The following is an 18,101-nucleotide window of genomic DNA, read 5'->3' as shown; positions in this document are numbered from 1 at the left end:
AATCAGATTTGAACTGTAGCGGCCATTTCCTTGACTTAACAGCACCCCAAAGTTTCTGTAAGTTGGAAAATATGAAGTACCCATATTAGAGTAAGGTAATTGGTATTCTTTAACAGATTTGTAGAATCCAAATATTTGCCTATGCGTTGACCACTTTATGCTATATGTGGTTGACCACCATATGTTAACTATTCATTTGTAATTGTTGGTTAAATTCTACATTTATTTTTCTTCTGTCTCAGCAAAGGCACTAGGATCTTTGTATGACTTTCACAAACATAGTGAAGGTTCATAATATTCATAATGATATTTCATATCATCAGATTAGTTAAAACATTTTCATCTCCTTCAGCTGCAAAATCATTTGCAAAAGTGCCTCAATCCATGAGGCGTACAGTTTAATCAGCATATTTGATTTCCAGAGAGTGTTAGCATAAAGGTTTTGGATTTGCATTTACACATTTTTTTTTTAAAAAAATATATTTTAAGAAAACCTATTGTCTGCTTATTTGGCTTATTCCTTTGGAAATGTTGAATTGCAGAGTGGAACTTGGTTTAAATTGTTCCAGACATTGAAAATAGTGTTCTAACGTGAAAGCATCTTAAAGGGAAGAAGTTTTGTTCCAGCAAAAATACAGCAGTAAATTATCCTCCTCAGACCATTTTGGTTTCCCTGGGATTTTGTTCCCACCATTGTGAGATGAGTAAGCAATTGACATTAAATTGTATGGCCTGTAATTTGTGTTGTCCCAAAGCCATAGCACAAGCAAGCCTGCCTTTCAGCCAAGGCAAAACAACCGATTAGGCAAGACATTCTGAATCCCTGGACTGGGTCTTCCTGCTGGGTCTTCACAAGCTTTGGCATATCTCCATATTGGAAAAGCTAGAATTTCTGACTCAGCTGTTTGTGCATCATCAGGAACAACATTAGCAAATAGCAAAGACAGGAAGAATGAGGACTTAATGTGGCCAAAGAAACACAAACACCGGGAAATGTAAAATCTGGGAATTTCCAGGTAACTGTACACAAGCAGTTCATAACAAACCAACTGTTGCTGCTGTACTAGTCTCAGGGAATAGGGAGCGCACAAAGTGATGAGAGTTGGGGTAGTTGGTGTTTTTTTTGCTGGTCCACCACCTGTTGGTAGTGAAAATGTTTGCCTCAGAATAGCTTTTCTCTTTACCTAGCAAAGACCTAAGTATTCTTCTAACTTGCCTGATGAAGAGTTCTGCCTTCGTTAGAAAGTTGCGTATTCCTACAAAGTAAGTAGCTTTTTACCTATTTTATCTCTCTAAATGCAGCGAGAAATATTTCATTCCTGGCAGTCTTTCAGTTCCTCAATAACCTGAAGATTTGGTTTGTGCTTAGTCTGCGGAGAGATGGATTGTCAGAGCACCCTAATCTCAGAATAGCAATCACAGTTTGGAGGGTGAGATTTTTGTTCTGTGATGGCTCAAATAATGAAAGGAAGCACAGAAAATACAATCACCTTGCACCAGGAGATGAGAGGGTTCTGCACCTGGACCCCATGGGTTATCATAATGTTTTTACAGGAAAGTTTACATGGCTCAGCAGCACAAAGAATTTTGTTTTCAAGAAAAAGCTCATAGAGGTTTTTCATTTCCCATAGTACTTTACTAGGCAAGGCTTGATCTGCCAGTTTGAAGTTGGCCCCTGTCACAAGAATGAGGCTGAAAACTTAGCTTTATCCCTGAGTTGTTGCATTTTGAATGCCTTGCTGAGATCTATAAAAGCTTAGATTTGTGTTTTAAATGCTAGGTAGAATGTCATTCTTGAAGAATGTTGGAAGGAAAAAGAAAAGATACCTATACATTTTCTTCCCCATTAACAGAACCATCTTTGCTGGATAAAGAGTAAACAACTCGCAAAGCCTCAGGGTTTCAGCTATGCAGAGATTTGTTAACTTGAATCAGTCAAGCAAGACAGGTACCTAAGAGGGGGTCTGATGCGCCTATGTTCGTTGATTTAATCAGAGTTAGTTTGGTTCATTATTCTCATATCGATTTAATTCTTGCTCTTGCTCTTGTATTGATCCCAACTGTGTACATAAGGGACATTTAGACAACAGTTATTGTCTTTTATTCAGTAAAGAATCAGTCAAGAAAACATGACAGCAAACTATTAAATTAAGCATATTCTCCAAGGAGTGCTGCCTAGAGGCAGTATCTGAAAACAGACAAAGGCCTTTCCCACTTCCTTTGACTTTCCGCCCTGCAAATATTTTGTATAGATGATACTGGCATTGACCCCGGAGGTTACACATGAACAAATCTAAAGCCATACTTACATTAAATTAACACTGCATGGTAGCTCCCTCTGCCTGGCAAGCCATTTGTCTACAGCAACCTGCCATGTAGTATTGTGCAGTAATGCTAGGTTTCCCCAGGTGGCCAGTTCGCAAAGACTAAGGTTCACGTTTGCATGGAACAATCTGTGCATGTGCAGTTGTATGCAGACTTGTTCAATGTGCATCTCCAAGGAACATGCATAATTACACTGAATATTATAAATGTGAAAAAACAGCAAACACAACATCAGTTACAACATTAAAAATGAACAGTATACATCAGGGATGCCCAACCGGTCGACTGCGATCGACAGGTCGATTCCCGGGTGATAGTGGTCGATCGCGGTCTACGCGGGCTCACTTTCCTTTGTGGGGGAAAAAGAGCAAAGGCCTACCTGGATCATATCAAAGATCCATCTAGTCCAGCCTCCTGTTCTCACAGTGGCCAACAAAATGCCTAATGGAAGCCCACCATCAGGCATTTGTGCTCTCCAGCAACTGATAATTAGAGGCAAACTGCCTCTGGTCCTGGAGATAATACATAGCCAGTACGACTAGGAGCCATTTTTCTCTGAATGTGACTGAAAAGGGCTGCCTCTCAGACCCCTGTTTCCCCAAACTTTTGGTTACACTCATTTGCCCACCATGGATCAGATGTCTGAAAAGGGCTCGTATTTGTTCTGTAAATACATTTAAATAGCTACATGATCTTCTGGTAGATTTTGTTGGCGGTTGTCATACTACTCAAGATAAGCTGTTGTAGAACAGGTGGTCTTGCCTTTGCACAAGTGCAGGTTTGGCACTGTGCTTTTATAGCCCATCTTCCTGTTCTGCCTCTCTGTGATATCAAAATTTGCAATATAGCTGCTTCTAGAACATTTGTCACATGCATCTCCAATCAGAAGATCTGCATGGCTAGAAACCCTAAGTAGGCTTGTCTGTCGTAGATTTAAGGAATACAGCTGTCTCCTATCTAGAAGAGACTACATTTAGCCATTGCTGTCTGCTGGCAACTGCTTCTCGATTCATTTCCTTCAACCTCTTGTCTACCAAACACATTACTCTTTTTGTTGCTGTTTTGGCTACCACGAATGATTTAGAGGAGAGGGGAGGAAGAATTGCGGCCAATTTCACCAGCCAATACTATTGATGGTAGTTTTATGAAAGTTCCCCTGTGCTTGGCATAATGGACTGATTGATTATGCTTTGTACACATCTCTTCTTTGCTCCAATGGATAGATGTGAAAAATAGTTTTGAATGCATATTTTAACACTTTTTAATGTTAAAGTTGTGTTTACTTCTCTGTTTACTGCTGCTGATTCTCCAATCCTCATAACAACCTGATTTGCACATAAAACTAAGTCAAGACATGACTTGGCATGAACATGTGGATTCCTGGAGAGAAAAGTGAGGCCACCTGGTCCCTCCCACAGTCCTCCTGCTACTGCAAACTAAGCCATGGTTTGGATTAGCATACTCTTTGAACCTGGGCTCATGGTTTGTCTCTCTTCAGAAAAATCATGAGCTGTAAACAAGATGTGTAATTTGTTTACAGCTTGTGGTTTGTCTGGAGGAGACAAATCACAAGCTGAAGTTTGGACAATGTGCTATGCCAAACCATGGCTTAGCTCACAGTAGCACAACAGCAGCAGGATGGAAGACTGCAGGAAAAGCAGAGCAGCCACAATTTCCTCTCCAAGAGCCCATGATTTGGTTTAGTTTTACATGCAAACTGAGTCAATATGTACATCTTCTTGCAGGATGTAAATGAATACCTCCATGAGTGATGAATATCCAAAATGAATGTGTTTCCTGATATCCTCCCCCCCCCCACACCGATCCTTACAGAATAATAATTTCTGTAAAGTTTTCCTGCAGAAATAGTACTGCAGCAACAAAAGAGATTATGCATGAAGTATCCCAGGTTTTGTGGCAGATGGGGGAAAATAATATAGACCACCTAAATTCAGTGCCTTAAGAGCAAGCCTTTAGACTAATTCTGACATGCTAGTCATCTAGGAAGTAAATAATTATTACAATTAGGATCAACATGTTGGCATTCCAGATTCCTTCCAGCAAAATTGTAAACATAGTAATAACCTGTCTTGAGAACTGGGTGCCTTGAATTTATTAGTAATTTTAACCCACATAAATCTATATTCTATACGCCACCGCAAAACTTCATAGGAACATGCTAAAATTTCTTAAATGCCTCTCACTGAATCAAGACACATGCCCTGAATCCCTGAATACTGAATTCAGCAGTGAGAGTTACATGGATCAGACTCATTCCGTATGCTTTAGAGGACATAGCTGGATTAGTGAAATCCATGGATATAATTAGTCCCTATTATTAATATGCTAGTTCCGGTGAACCACCTCCTGGTGATGAAGTTTGATTGGGTTTTTCAGACCAATGCTTTTTATGAGCTAATATTTGATTCAGTTGCTGAAAGTAGACTGTCGTGATCCCTACAGAACTATTGTAATGTACACCACTCAGTAGAGCTATTTACTCAAAACTTGTCTCATGGTTGTGAATTTAATGATGTGATTGTGTGAAAGACTGTGTGAAAAGCCCAGCCACAGGATCATAATAGTCTGGGAGAGCCAGCACTCTCACAGATCAAGGAATCTATTACCTTTAAGGAATGCCTACATAGAAGCTTCCATGCTCTCAGTTTGGTGCTTAAGAGCATAACTTAGAAGTGCAGGAATCAGTATCAATAATAAAAAGTTCCATGATGTATGGAATGTTGCAGACTCCCGCCTGCCTCTGACCCCACCAATATCCTTGTGTGCAGATGAAAAACCAGTTCAGGACTATTGCAGGTGCATTACAACACATCCCATTCTGATTCCGTATGCCATACATGGCATTAACTGTACATGGGCCCTCAAGTTTTTATGGCAAGAATTGCTCTATAAGTCTGCAAAAAGGAACTTAGTTTTTCATGTTATCTCCTTGGTTTGTTTCCTACATTTATAAAACTCCAATATGTAGTACAGTGGAACCTTGGTTCTCAAACTTAATCCGTTCTGGGAGTCTGTTCGACTCCCGAAACCATTTGAAGACCAAGGCTCAGCTTCCGATTGGCTGCAAGAGCTTCCTGTACTCATTCAGAAGCTGTGTCTGATGTTCAGCTTCCAAAAAACGTTCACAAACTCGAATACTTACTTCAGGGTTTGCGGCATTCGGGAGCCGATTTGTTCGGGAGCCAAGCCATTTGACAACCAAGGTACCACTGCAAATTGTCACCCCTTTCACACACCACTTGCAGGAATAGGCAAAGCATTGTGAAGGAGCCTGCAGGTTGTGCCTTTGGTCTGATAGCAGGAGCTTTACAAAGCACCAGAGTTCTCTCAACCTTTTATCAGGGTGGGTTTCTCACTTGGAGTTCTCTGTGGTTCTGTAATTGCCAACTTGACGCAACCTGCCTCCATCCTTACCCTTCTCTGTGGGATCTGGCATCAGACCGGAACATGACTCTTACATAGACCCTTTTGTGTAATTGGAAATTCTGTGTGATGGTGTGCTGCCTTCTGTTGAATGCAAGCGGGGCCAGTGGAAATCTGATGTTGCAAAAAATAAAACCCTTTTGTAGCTTGTAATTATATTATATTTGCATACTTCAATTATAAATATATATAGTTCAATTATAAATATATATATGTAGTGATAGTGTGGTCTCCAGAGTAAGAACATCACTATTGTTCAGTATTAAATGCCCCAAATTCAGCAAGATTATAGAAGCCAGTGCAATTTTGTCTGTCTAAGCTTAATCATCTCCTGTAAAGATCCCAAAAATAGTTTAGCTATTTCCCCAAAATTAACTTTTGAGCAATCACACGTGCCAGGTACTTATTTGTGCAGATGTGTGCAGTGGCACACAAATGTTCTGTAACATGAGAAGCAAATAGCACTACTCAGATGACAACAAAAGCGCCACACTGAAAATGTGCTAATGTTCTGGTTTGGGATGGAGATGCAGAGATATTCCATGCAGTAACAACAGCTATCAAACAGAAGATAATCTTTTTTTAAAAGGAAAGACATATGGAAAACTGTTACATATGAGTTTATCCTCAGAAAAAGTTCTTCTCATTGATTTTAAATATATCTTCATGTTAATAGGATAATAATCATATCATTACTTAGATTCTGCTCTTTGCATTTGTTACAATTACCTTTCTTGTAATTAGAGTTCTAAAACTCTGTAGGGAGTAAAATTTGTTAATTTCCGCCATTTCTGTCTTGATTTTTTAAAAAACGCTAAATGATTTCAGTCTGTGAACTATGCCATGTTTTCAAATCTCATATTTTTCAGCATATATATTGAATTCCAGCTTTGCAATGTAAATAGTGACACACACACCTAGCTAATGAAAGACAGCAGATGAAAGCTTTCCCTGTGATGCTGAACCATAAACATACAATTGCTGTTTATCCTTTGGAAGGGGAAAGCGAAAGCCTCAAGTGAGAAACTGATGCCTGACAAATGTCTGCCAGCCATTCTTCCTGTTCCCCTGTCCAGAGCTGGGGAGCAGGGGGAGAAAGATTAGGGAGTTGAAACTTGCACTGGCCTTCAGAGAAGAATAACCCAAGAGAGATGGGACATTAGTGCTTCCCAGGTTCATCTGGGCAATACTGTGTTATTTTACATGGGTTGCATCTGGTCTACATATGCCCTGTGTGTTATTTATTTATCAATCTTTCCATTGATATCCTGACTTTCTGTGAGAAACAGACTTAAAGACAGCTTATAGTGATTAAGCAATAAAACAATAAATTAAAGTCTCTCCATTGTCAAATGAAAGAAAGAAAAAGAAAGAAAGAAAGAATTAATTTCAATTAACACCTCACTTCTCTTTATACCAGTCACATTAATTTGCTTTGTACTGCAGTCCTGAACATGTATTTGCTTCAAAATCAGTAGGGTTGGTAAATACCATTTAGGAGAAATGCATGCTTTAGTCTTGCAAAGGGCTCCCATCAATTTTGGGGGTCGATCAGTCCAACTTCCTGCCAAGAATGCAGCTATGAATACTTCATAAACTTGCAAAGTGTAAATTATTTAACTTGGAAGCAGGTTTCCTGTCTGCAAACAAAGGAAGAACTGACAGCAGAATGCTCTCTGAATTGCAACTAGACTGGTACTTTATCCCTTGGTGTATATTAACATCCAGAGAAGACTCACCTCTGCTCTGTCTGTCCTTTCTATCCAGCTATGGAATTAATTATCTCTTGGTAGAGTGATGGCGCCCAGCTCTAGAATCATTGTTTGATCCTGAAATATTTAAATTCATTCATCCAGAGAGCTGAATCTTTGTCGGTTTCACAGACCTCATCAATGAACTGGTACAGACAGGTGGCAAAAACATCGGAAGGACAAAGCACACAGGCATGAAAAGGATCCTCACTTCTATCACACTTCAAAGATGAAATAAATTTAATTGTCCAGTAGCACCTTAGAGACCAACTAAGCTTGTTCTGAGTATAAGCTTTCGTGTGCATGCACACTTCTTCAGATACTTCAAAGATGAATATTAACTCAGTTTCCCCTGCCTCTTGGCTTTATGTGTCTAAGAATCCTGCTGAACAGGTATTTATTCTGCCAACTATGGTCTGCATGCTTTTTTGATGCTACCAACAACTGAGACTGCCAATAGCTACCTACTGTGTAGTACTCTTTTAGCCTTTTGATTTCATCTCTAGCTAAAAAATAGATGAAAGCTGTTCGATCATTGTGATTGCAGCACAAATCCATTTCATGACCTGGCTAAAATAATTCTATATAGAATTGTGGGATACTAGGGGAAAACACTCATTTGGGGAGAGAAAAGAGAGAGAGAAGCTACCTGAGCTTGCACCGATATAACTGAGAATACACAGGTGATGAACCAGAGGCTCCTGGAATGCTAGCAAGTTGGGAGCATAATCAATTCACCTTTAAAAAAAAATGTATGTTACATTTTTAGAAGCCAAATTAAATCTTACTTTGTTGAAGCAAACAGGAAAGACTGATTATGTCCACTTAAATTAAATTACCACACTATCTGAATCACTGCAAGTTCTTAATGGTGCTATCTGTTGAGAGCCACTTGTGAAACCAACAAACTCCTCTCATTCAAATTTCATTCAAATGCATGGGATTTGAACATTACATTTTAGCATTTCCTATGTAGAAAGAGTTTGGGACTATATCCAGGACAGTGGCGTAGCATGGGTTGTCAGCACCCGGGGCAAGGCAAGTAATTTGCGCCCCCTAACCCATGGATTTGCGCCCCCTAACCCTAACCCCCAGATGTTGCACCCAGTGCGGCCAGCTCCCCTGAACCCCCCACGCTATGCCACTGATCCAGGATTCAATATTTTTACTTGGCCTTTGAGGGCCAGGAGAAGGTGAGGCACCTGAGACATCGTTGTCTCAGGTGCCTCAGCTTTAGAGTGAACGAGTCTCGACCGTTTCAGCACAACCACCAAAGAGAAGCCATTTGTATACTAAACGGAGGTCTTGGACTTTCTAGTGTGGTCTTTATGAACTAACCTCCGCCGCTACTTTGATGGAGGAGTTTAATGTAAAGGTGAAGTTTTTTGAAGACAATATCTGCCCTCCCTCAAACTTTTGTTCCCCCAATTCAGCAAGATGAACATTCTAGATTGAGAGGTGACAGATCAATAGTGGCTGCTGGGTGTATTCAAGAAGGCATTCCATAGTGATGTATCTAAATAAGAAACCATGAGCGGAATGACCAACATTATTGAGTTTGCTTAAGATTATTAGCTGCTGTAGGGTTGCTGGAAGGGAGAAAGTATTGAGCACCAGCATATCATTGTAAATATAATTTAAAAAGACAAAGTAGAAAATATTGCAATATTGGTGGATAGTTTATGTTGTATTGGGTTTGTAAAAACTCTTGTCTAAAACGCTAGGCAAACCCAAACGTTTGTGCTGTGTATATACTTTTTTGTGGTTTTGACTAAGTAATCAGATCCCTTTTCCCCCTCCCTACTGAGACAGTGGCTGTAAAACGATTTCTCAGTCTAGATGTGTGGTCTAGTTCCTTTATGCAGGAATGAGCTTAAGTGTAAATGAACCACAGGAATGTATGTCTCTTGTTAACTCACCTCAGGCTTGTGAATATTTTTTTTAATGGTATATGGATTTAATTCTCAAAACTTGAATTGTTGACAAGCAGGCAGAAATGTGTTTTAACTACATATAATAATTATATATCACTTTGTTAATTCTCCTAATGTAATAATATTAAACTGAATATACTTGTTGCCACCGCTTATTTTTACAATATTAAATTTAGTTTAAGAAAAGAAGTAGATCTTTATTAAGATGGGTTCATTCCGGCAAGTATGTATTTGTGAGTTAAATTATTTTATATATCAATAGCTATCATTCTTTAAATGATCCAGCCAAGCTATATCCAAGCAGATCACAGTTAATTCTTTAAAAACAAAAACACTAACCTCAATTTTAAATGTAATTTAACAATTGAAAGCAGCAATGGTGAACATCGTGAAGCCTTCAGTCTAGAACATGCACATATGATTTGTTGAATTAGTGCCTTTAGATCTTTTTTTCAGATGCATTATGCCGAATGTAGTTCTGATAAATGCAGGTGCAGTTTTTACTTCTGCCAAACACTTATGCTGGGTAATGAGTGCTGAATTCCTTCTGGACTGTTCAGTTGCCCAGTTTCTTTGAAAATGTCTTTCTAAAATGCACGATTAAGTAAACTCTTCCCTCCCGCTGTATTCCCACACTTCCCTCCTCCCCAGACCATCACATGCATTTAAAAAGCTCCTCTCTCCTAGTCATGTGACAAAGTTAGAAGTGGGGGGTGGCAGAGGCAGATTTAGAGCAGCACAACCAGTTCTGTCGCACTGGGCGCTGAGCCTACAGTGTGCTGCAGGGTACTGCAGCTATGACATAGTGAATTGAGCAAAATGGAAGATGAGAAGCAGGGATTGCCGGATTTTTGCCTTGCACAGGGTGCAGCTGAAATTTGAAAGACTGAGGTCCACCCCTGGGATAGCAGGCAACCAACTGTGCCTAGTTAAATCTTTGTGGGTCTTGATTTCTGTGTTGAGCTTTGCATTATTAAGCGATGTAATTTTTATTTTTTTATAAGAAAATCAAAATAATTGAGCTCTTTTTGTTTTCTTTTGTTTCATTCCATGTCTGGTCACAAAGCACTGCTCACAGAGAGATGTGCAGGAAGCCACAAAGTTTTTGTCGTTAAGGCACTCCTACAAGACTGTTTCTAGGGGTCTGTTGGGTCTTGAGAACTTCGTGATTGTGCAGGGCCTGAGCTTAGTCCACAAAAGCCAAGTTTAAGGAAACATCTCAACCATACTGAGTGGGAGACCAGCCAGCCTGTGCTGTTATATACCCAGGGAAATTCCTCACACCCTCCCATTTCATCTGGGTTATAGTGTTACTATCTCGTGCCCTACCAATAGCTCCTCATCCCCTTTGTGTCCAGGATTTCATCCAGCTTTTGCTTGACTTAAAAATGATAATGATTTTGAAGAAGCAAAACATCTCAATAACAAAAATTAAACTGGTTGGATAATTTCAACTTGGCCATAGCCAACATGGTGCTCTCCAGATGTTGTGGATTACAGCAGTCATCTTCTCTGACCATTGGCTGGCTGGGGCTGATGAGAGTTGGCATCCAACAACTGCTAGATGCTACCAGTTGCTAACAGCTAAGTAATGTCATGATACGGATGCCGGTGCCGCTGTGGGTTAAACCACAGAGCCTAGGACTTGCCAATCAGAAGGTCGGCGGTTTGAATCCCTGTAATGGGGTGAGCTCCCGTTGCTCGGTCCCTGCTCCTGCCAACCTAGCAGTTCGAAAGCACGTCAAAGTGCAAGTAGATAAATAGGTACCGCTCCAGCGGGAAGGTAAACGGTGTTTCCATGCGCTGTTCTGGTTCGCCAGAAGCGGCTTAGTCATGCTGGCCACATCACCCGGAAGCTGTACGCAGGCTCCCTCAGCCAATAAAGCGAGATGAGCACCGCAACCCCAGAGTCGGCCACAACTGGACCTAATGGTCAGGGGTCCCTTTACCTTTACTAATGTCATGATGTAATGAAGGGGTGTCTATCTTCCTGACTACATTACCATCCAGTACAATGGTGACGAGTATTTTACCCCACCCCTCCCATAGAAGAAACCACTACCATGAATATGTTGCTCTGCACAGTGATAGGAGGTGAAGGAACCCCCATAGGATCTGAAAACATGACGGAGTTAGAAATTCTCACCCTGGGAGACACAAAGTTTAGTGGGAAACGTGTCAGTTCCCCATCATTTTCATACAGGGGAGTGATTAACTAATGATAAATTTATATAGAGCAGAGAGCATAACCAAATCCAAGTAGTTTTCCAGTGTAGTTGTTAGAATTTCTAGGAAAACATTTCCTAATATGTGAACCATGCTACAATATACCCCACACTGGGAATTTAAGAACAAAGCCCCAGTAAATATGTCAGCACAGCCTAGGACATGATGGATGTGCCAGCACTGGCAAAAAACCAAGCATCCTACACATATGTAGATCTTATATAAAGTCTTGGCAAATTGTGCCTCCAATCTGAATTTTTATTTTTTCAAAAGGAAAAGGGCAAAGTGTTTATTCCCTGTCTTATTAACAATAGCACATATCACTTCGGACATAGATGTTAACATGTAACTGAGATTTAGGTAAACATTCCAAGAGCTTTGAAATATTTAATTTGTTGTCAGAATTCTGAAATTTGTGTGGCTGTAGGAGCATTTATGTTGCATTATCTGTTGTATCACCTCACCATTAGGATAGGCACTCAATCACACTAAATAGTTAGTGGTTGCTTTGCTTTGTCTGTTTAGATGTCTCACATCTGCTTTTTCAGTTTTGTGTGGCTCGTTCTCAGCTGAGAAAACAAATACTTATCAGTGCTCTTACCTGCGCTTCAATTTGTGGTTCAGCTCTCTGTATTATTCACACAACTCATAAACAGAGTTTGACATTTGAGGGTACTAAACTGTGGTGAAGTTAGAATTCTTTTTTCATTACATTATTATCCTTCTTTTTCTCCAAGGAGATGAACGCAGTGTGTGTACTTCTTTCCCTTTGTTTTATTCTCACAACAACCTTAGGTTTGTCTGAGAGCTAGCCCAATGTCACCCAGTGAAGTTTATAGGTGAGCATGGATTTCAACCTGGGACTCCCTAAGCAGACATATTCCCAGGTTCTGGCAGACTCCCAAAGCAGACTTTCTTCATCTGTGGTGGGAATGTTCAAAACATCACTGGAAAAACCACGGTGGGACTATAATATCCCTGATTTGGGGATGTATTTTAAAGTTTTGGTTCCCTGGCAATCCTGCTAAATGTCATAGAGTTCACAAAGCTCCTTTAACTAATGTGGTGGTGGCGGCAGCACAAACTGTATGAGCCAGAGAGCAGAGATTCCATTGCTTACTGTGTGTTTAAGAAAATGCTTTGTGTATTGTAACAGTGTGTGGGGAAAAGAGCAATGCCTCTTCATGCCCTTCTGTCCATGCCCCTGGTATCTGTGCTTCAGAATCAAGATATAAGATGGAAGCCCCTGTGCACTTAGTATGAGGATACGAGGGTCTCACATTTATACCCTGCCTACTGTCATGGAACCCACGGGGATATACATGTGTTTCCCTGGTGGTCTCCCACCTGAACTGGCTAGGCTCATGCCTGCTTAGCTTTGGCAAAATGGTGACCTCCTGTCATGGGCATCAACTATGGAGGGCTCTGGGTGCCCAAGCACCCACAAAAAATTGTTGTGGGTGCTCACCACAGGGCCCCCGACACAACTTCCAGTGCCTCATGAAGCACCAGAAGTCAAGTCTGAAGTCTTGTGAGGTTCCAAGGCCAGGTCACGGGCATGACAGCATGCTGTCATGCGCACCAGGCACCCATAAACTGGGGCCCAAGTCGGCTCCCCTGCCTATTGTTCCTTCATACCATTTGCTTCTTTCAGCTAAACACATAGGTGCTGCTGGGAGTGTGGCTAGATGGATGCGCTGATGTTGGGAGCGTGGCTAGTTGGCATGGTCTCATTTTACCCTCAGATACTGGGGAGAAGTAGGAGGAGGTTGTCCAAAGAGGGCCCTATGATTGCCCACATCTCTTGGTTTGCGTGGAATACCTGGCTTATGTGAAAAGTTACTTGTGTGGTACATAGCAGAAGTTTGGATCATGCAATTCCTGTGCCAGCTGCTTGACTGTATCAACCTGCTAACGACTCTATGAATCAGGATTTATTAGTAAACTGCATATTTTTTTTTAACCGCTGTAATTAAAAGACAAGCAATGAAGGTAAAGAAATTGGGAATCTCTAAACACATGCTTCTCAAGGATTTCAAATATGCACAACAGGCCCAAATACACTCTCTAGATTTGAAAGCTCAAATTTTTTTGTTTTGTTTTTGATATTTCAACTATTGGCAAGGCAGAAGGTAGAGCTTAAGACCTTGAAATTTAGGAATTTGCTCCTAATGTCAAAATATTAGAAAATAGCTATAAATCTCATGCGAGAAAAATGAGGGGGCAACTCCAGCCAATTTTCAGCTATGCCATGCAGTGGTAACTGAACTAAATACAGCTTAGCTGTCTTTTCCATTTACTTGCTTGCTTCTGCTTAATTCTTTACGTTGGCATCACAGGTTGGATTGGCATCTTGAGGAAAATGAGAGGGGGGATTCAAATGGAAAAGTGACAACTAAACTATTGCAACCTGAATAATTTTCATTGCTGGCTTTGCCGCAGATGAGCAAGTAGCAAATATGAGCACAATTCCTTCCTAAACATGAATACAGTCTCCAAAGACACTAAACTTTCCTTTAGATATCTTCACCTAACATTGTTTAAAAATAACCAACATAAATTTGTTTCACTAAGGTTATCTGCTTTAAATCTCTAGAGCTGATTCTCCTCCAAAATCGTCAGTCAAGCAGCCGTCATTGAAAGAGATGCCTTCACAGTCAGAAAAAAACACTGGTGATCCTGAAGACCTCTTTGATGATATCTGACCAATCTGGAAAAAGACTACGACCTCACTACAAGCTGTTTATCTCCAATTAATTATTTGTCTCAAAAGGAATATTTTTATCTAGAAGCGGGGGGCTATTTGTTCTTTCGGAGAACATTTTTAACAATGGTTTTATCTTTTTCTAATAAAGTTTTTGTGTGTGATCCCCCTAGTGGTCATCATTTGTCGCTCAAGATTTCGAAGCTGGGTTTGTCTACAGTTGATTTGTGTGAGGGAAGCTGATCTTCCCTTGGGGGTTAGGGAGAAAAATTAACCAGACCACCAAAGTGGCAGCAATAAAAACAGTGAGGGGAGATTAAGACTGCAATCCCCACAGAAAGGTGTCTTTTAAAGTCTAAAACCTTTTCATAGATAGCCATAAGATATTTCCCAAATTCAAGGCTGACAAATATTTTCTAATTTGCACCATTCTGCTATGGAATCCAATGTCCTCTCTGTCTCTCCTTGGTCGCCACTTTTTTAAAAAGTCCCAGGGTGAAGGCTGATTATCATTAGCTCCAGTTATGCAGTTGTCTAAGCTGCTACATCTTGCTCAAGCCTACACCATTGTTTCATGTTTTTATTGATGCAAACCACTTTGGGACCTACTGGCAAAAGGCGGTAAACAAAAGTCTCAGTTAAATAATAAACAGAAGGGAGCATAGAACAAAACCAAATAACTTCAGCCTCCCACTATACCTCTCACATGTATCACTTCTTATTGCGGAAGTTATTTCAGAGGGCAAGTTTTTATATGACAACACCTTCAAGGGCAAACAAAGCCACTTGTGAAAGAGAGCAAGAGAAAGTAGTGCAGATGAAGAGGTAGATGTTTTTGCAGGCACTGCCAAAAAACACAGAAGAAACGGGACATTATTTTTTTACTACAAAACATGCTTCTGGAAAACAGTGTCTGTTTCAGACTTAATCGATGCTAGTTGCTACTGGAGCAGATGGTGCAGTTCAACTCTGGGAAGAAGAAAGAGAAATGCCAAAATTAACAAGATTATAGTTGCTATATGGAACTCCCATTTTAGCAGTCACACATTTATGATTCTCAATTCTTTTAGGTCCACTGGGGTTTTTGATCTAAGTTTGTTTTGGATGGGCATCTACTAACCTTTGCTCAGAGTAGACCTATTGAAATTGTTGGCCATGGCTAATTTAGAGAACATTAATTTCACAGAGTCTACCAAAAATAAAAGTTAGTTGAATACAACGCTTTGGTTTTTTTCAGTTTGACGTTTGCTGCCACATTTTATAGCACTGCAAATTCAACAATAGTTCAGCTTGCTTAACGCATAGAGGACTAAACAAATAAGAAGAAGAAACAAAAAAACAATTGAAAATAGGACACTGAATCCATTATGGAAATAAGAAATATGGATGAAAAACACTACTCTTTCTATAAACAGTGTGCAAAGCTGAAAAGGGATAAGAAGGATTAGAGAGTATGTTATGAAAAAATAGGTAGATTGTTACCAGGTGCTCCCTCCTGTAAATGCTTTCCAATGTATAACCATATTTAATTAGGAAATAATGGGAAAACACACTTTTACTTTCTACTCATACACTTTGGACTTGTGCTGGCTGCAACTTCATATGTTTGCCCATCCTGGAATCGCAAATGGGTTGGATCTTGAGGAAATTAGTCATAGATTATAGTTGTGACTAACTTCCTCTGCATCCAACTCAACTTTTTCCTTGGGATTGTAGCCATATCTTCTTTTAAAAAATGCTTTATGTGTAAACATCTGCTCAGCTATATACAGTTTTCATGACTTTTTATCAATGCCTCTACCGTTAAATGCGAAATGTACAGAGATTATATGCATCATCTTCAAACTATTAAAAACTATTTTTTATAGCCAGTGGTGGAGAGTTTGACTTTGGGCTAGAAAATTATGGGTTTGCTGTAGTGCCAAAGCAAAATGCACTTCCATGGATTTGTAATCCCATTCACAGGATGTGAAAATGAAGTGGGGAGAGGTATTTTTCAAGATTACTTTTATGGGCGAAGTGCTCCTTGAAAGAAAGGTAAGGAAACAAATGTGACAAATTCCAAATCTGTCTCTTGATGCAAAATATTCATGTGGTTTTTATTCTTACGTTGTCACCCTCAGCTTATTGTTCCTTTCTTCTTGGCATACAGAACAGGACACAATAAATTTAACAGCATATATAAAAGGCCAAATGCAAATTAAAACCACTCAGATGTGCCAAATCGGGTGTATACGGGCTAAAATTATGCATGCAGGCTTATTATAGATAAGTAAAATCAAATGTTGTGCATTCAGTCTTACACCCAACCTTAACATTATTTTCAAAGAAATCCAGTTGATGCAATAAGCTAAAATATAAAGCAGAACCACTCAGGAAATGATTAGAAACTAGTTTACCTTTGAGTGGATCCTGTTTATTTTATACACTTAAGAGGTGTAAGAGTCCTCTGTGTGGTCAACCCAATAGTTGTCTTTTTGTTCTCTCTCTCTCTCTCTCTCTCTCTCTCTCTCTCTCTCTCTCTCTTTCTCTTTCTCTCACACACACTTTAGTGCATGTCCCTCTTTGATATATTGTCTCACTGATTTCAGCAGTTTCCAAGGTACTTGGGGACTTGTTGTTTTTTTTGAACCAGTGGAGGACATTCCATAAGGCTACTTATCCTAGTATAAAGCACTTCTGCAAAGTGCCCCAGTACACAAAATGATGTCAAGTCATTTTTATGCTATTTAATTAAAGAGCAGCTGAAAGTCCCATAGTTTCTGCATATGGTTCTGATTACTCCGGCTGAGCATGAATCCTGTATTGGATCAAAGCTTTTTTGCCCTTGTATTTCCCTCTAGCCTTGTGTTTCCATTCTCCCCACCCCCCACCCCGCTAAGCTTATACAATGTTCTCTTTCATTTAACAAGACGATTAAAGTGTAGTTTTAAATATTAGTTTTATTTTAACAGTAACCTGGAGGTACTACTCAACAGGGCAAAGGTAACTCTAAAAAAATTATGTCTGGGTTTGTGAAAGCAGTCATTTTGGAAGACCGATGCAGGAGGATGGAAAATGATCTGCAAATGATTGCAGTCAGTTTTCTTGAGATTTGCTCAGCGCTGGAAAGGAACTGCATGAAAACAAACCCTGCTCACTCTAATTCTGCTCACGAGAAGTCTCTTGTAAAGAAAGAAGACAACTAGCTTTGGCTGGAACAGTGAGGAAGCTCCGCTGTTTGGGGATATTGTTATTGCCTCGCTGGAACAAGGGGGAAAGTCTGTGACGTGTGTTTGAGAGAGTGAGATGGAACAGATCGGTGTTAGTAAGTCATCTTGTACATCCGGTTGCTGATGCTTTCAGGAGAACTGCAGTACACAGATGCTTAAAGGTAAAGGTAAAGGGACCCCTGACCATTAGGTCCAGTCGTAACCAACTCTGGGGTTGCAGCGCTCATCTGGCGAACCAGCGCAGCACACGGAAACGCCGTTTACCTTCCCACCGGAGCGGTACCTATTTATCTACTTGCACTTTGACATGCTTTCGAACTGCTAGGTTGGCAGGAGCAGGGACCGAGCAACGGGAGGTCACCCCGTCGTGGGGATTCGAACCGCTGACCTTCTGATCGGCAAGTCCTACGCTCTGTGGTTTAACCCACAGCGCCACCCGTGTCCCTTACACAGATGCTTACATGTGGTTATAGTCCCATATATCTGCACCAATCCAGAGAGCTTT

At 40.3% G+C, this 18,101-nt stretch overlaps 1 protein-coding gene and 1 long non-coding RNA gene across 9 annotated transcripts in view; both read left to right on the top strand.

Moving 5' to 3' along the window:
- The window catches only part of XRCC4 (X-ray repair cross complementing 4), a 109,380-nt gene extending 93,129 nt beyond the window's left edge, over positions 1-16,251 (top strand). For all 8 annotated transcript variants that reach the window (XR_014556291.1, XR_014556292.1, XM_083703330.1 and 5 more), the window contains one exon: positions 14,277-16,251. Coding sequence is in view for 6 of the 8 variants with exons in the window: in XM_083703330.1 (XP_083559456.1) it covers positions 14,277-14,385 (109 nt within the window). In the remaining 2 variants the exon portion in view is untranslated. The remainder of the gene's footprint in view (positions 1-14,276) is intronic.
- The window catches only part of LOC310827398, a 793,036-nt gene that overhangs the window by 761,891 nt on the left and 13,044 nt on the right, over positions 1-18,101 (top strand). The gene's annotated exons all lie outside the window — the stretch shown is intronic.

This window comes from Podarcis gaigeae (genome assembly GCF_964106915.1).
Source record: "Podarcis gaigeae genome assembly, chromosome: 11".
Classification (NCBI taxonomy): Eukaryota; Metazoa; Chordata; class Lepidosauria; order Squamata; family Lacertidae; genus Podarcis; species Podarcis gaigeae.
The sequence above is the reverse complement of the archived record's forward strand: the minus strand, read 5'-3'. Positions and strand labels throughout refer to the sequence as shown.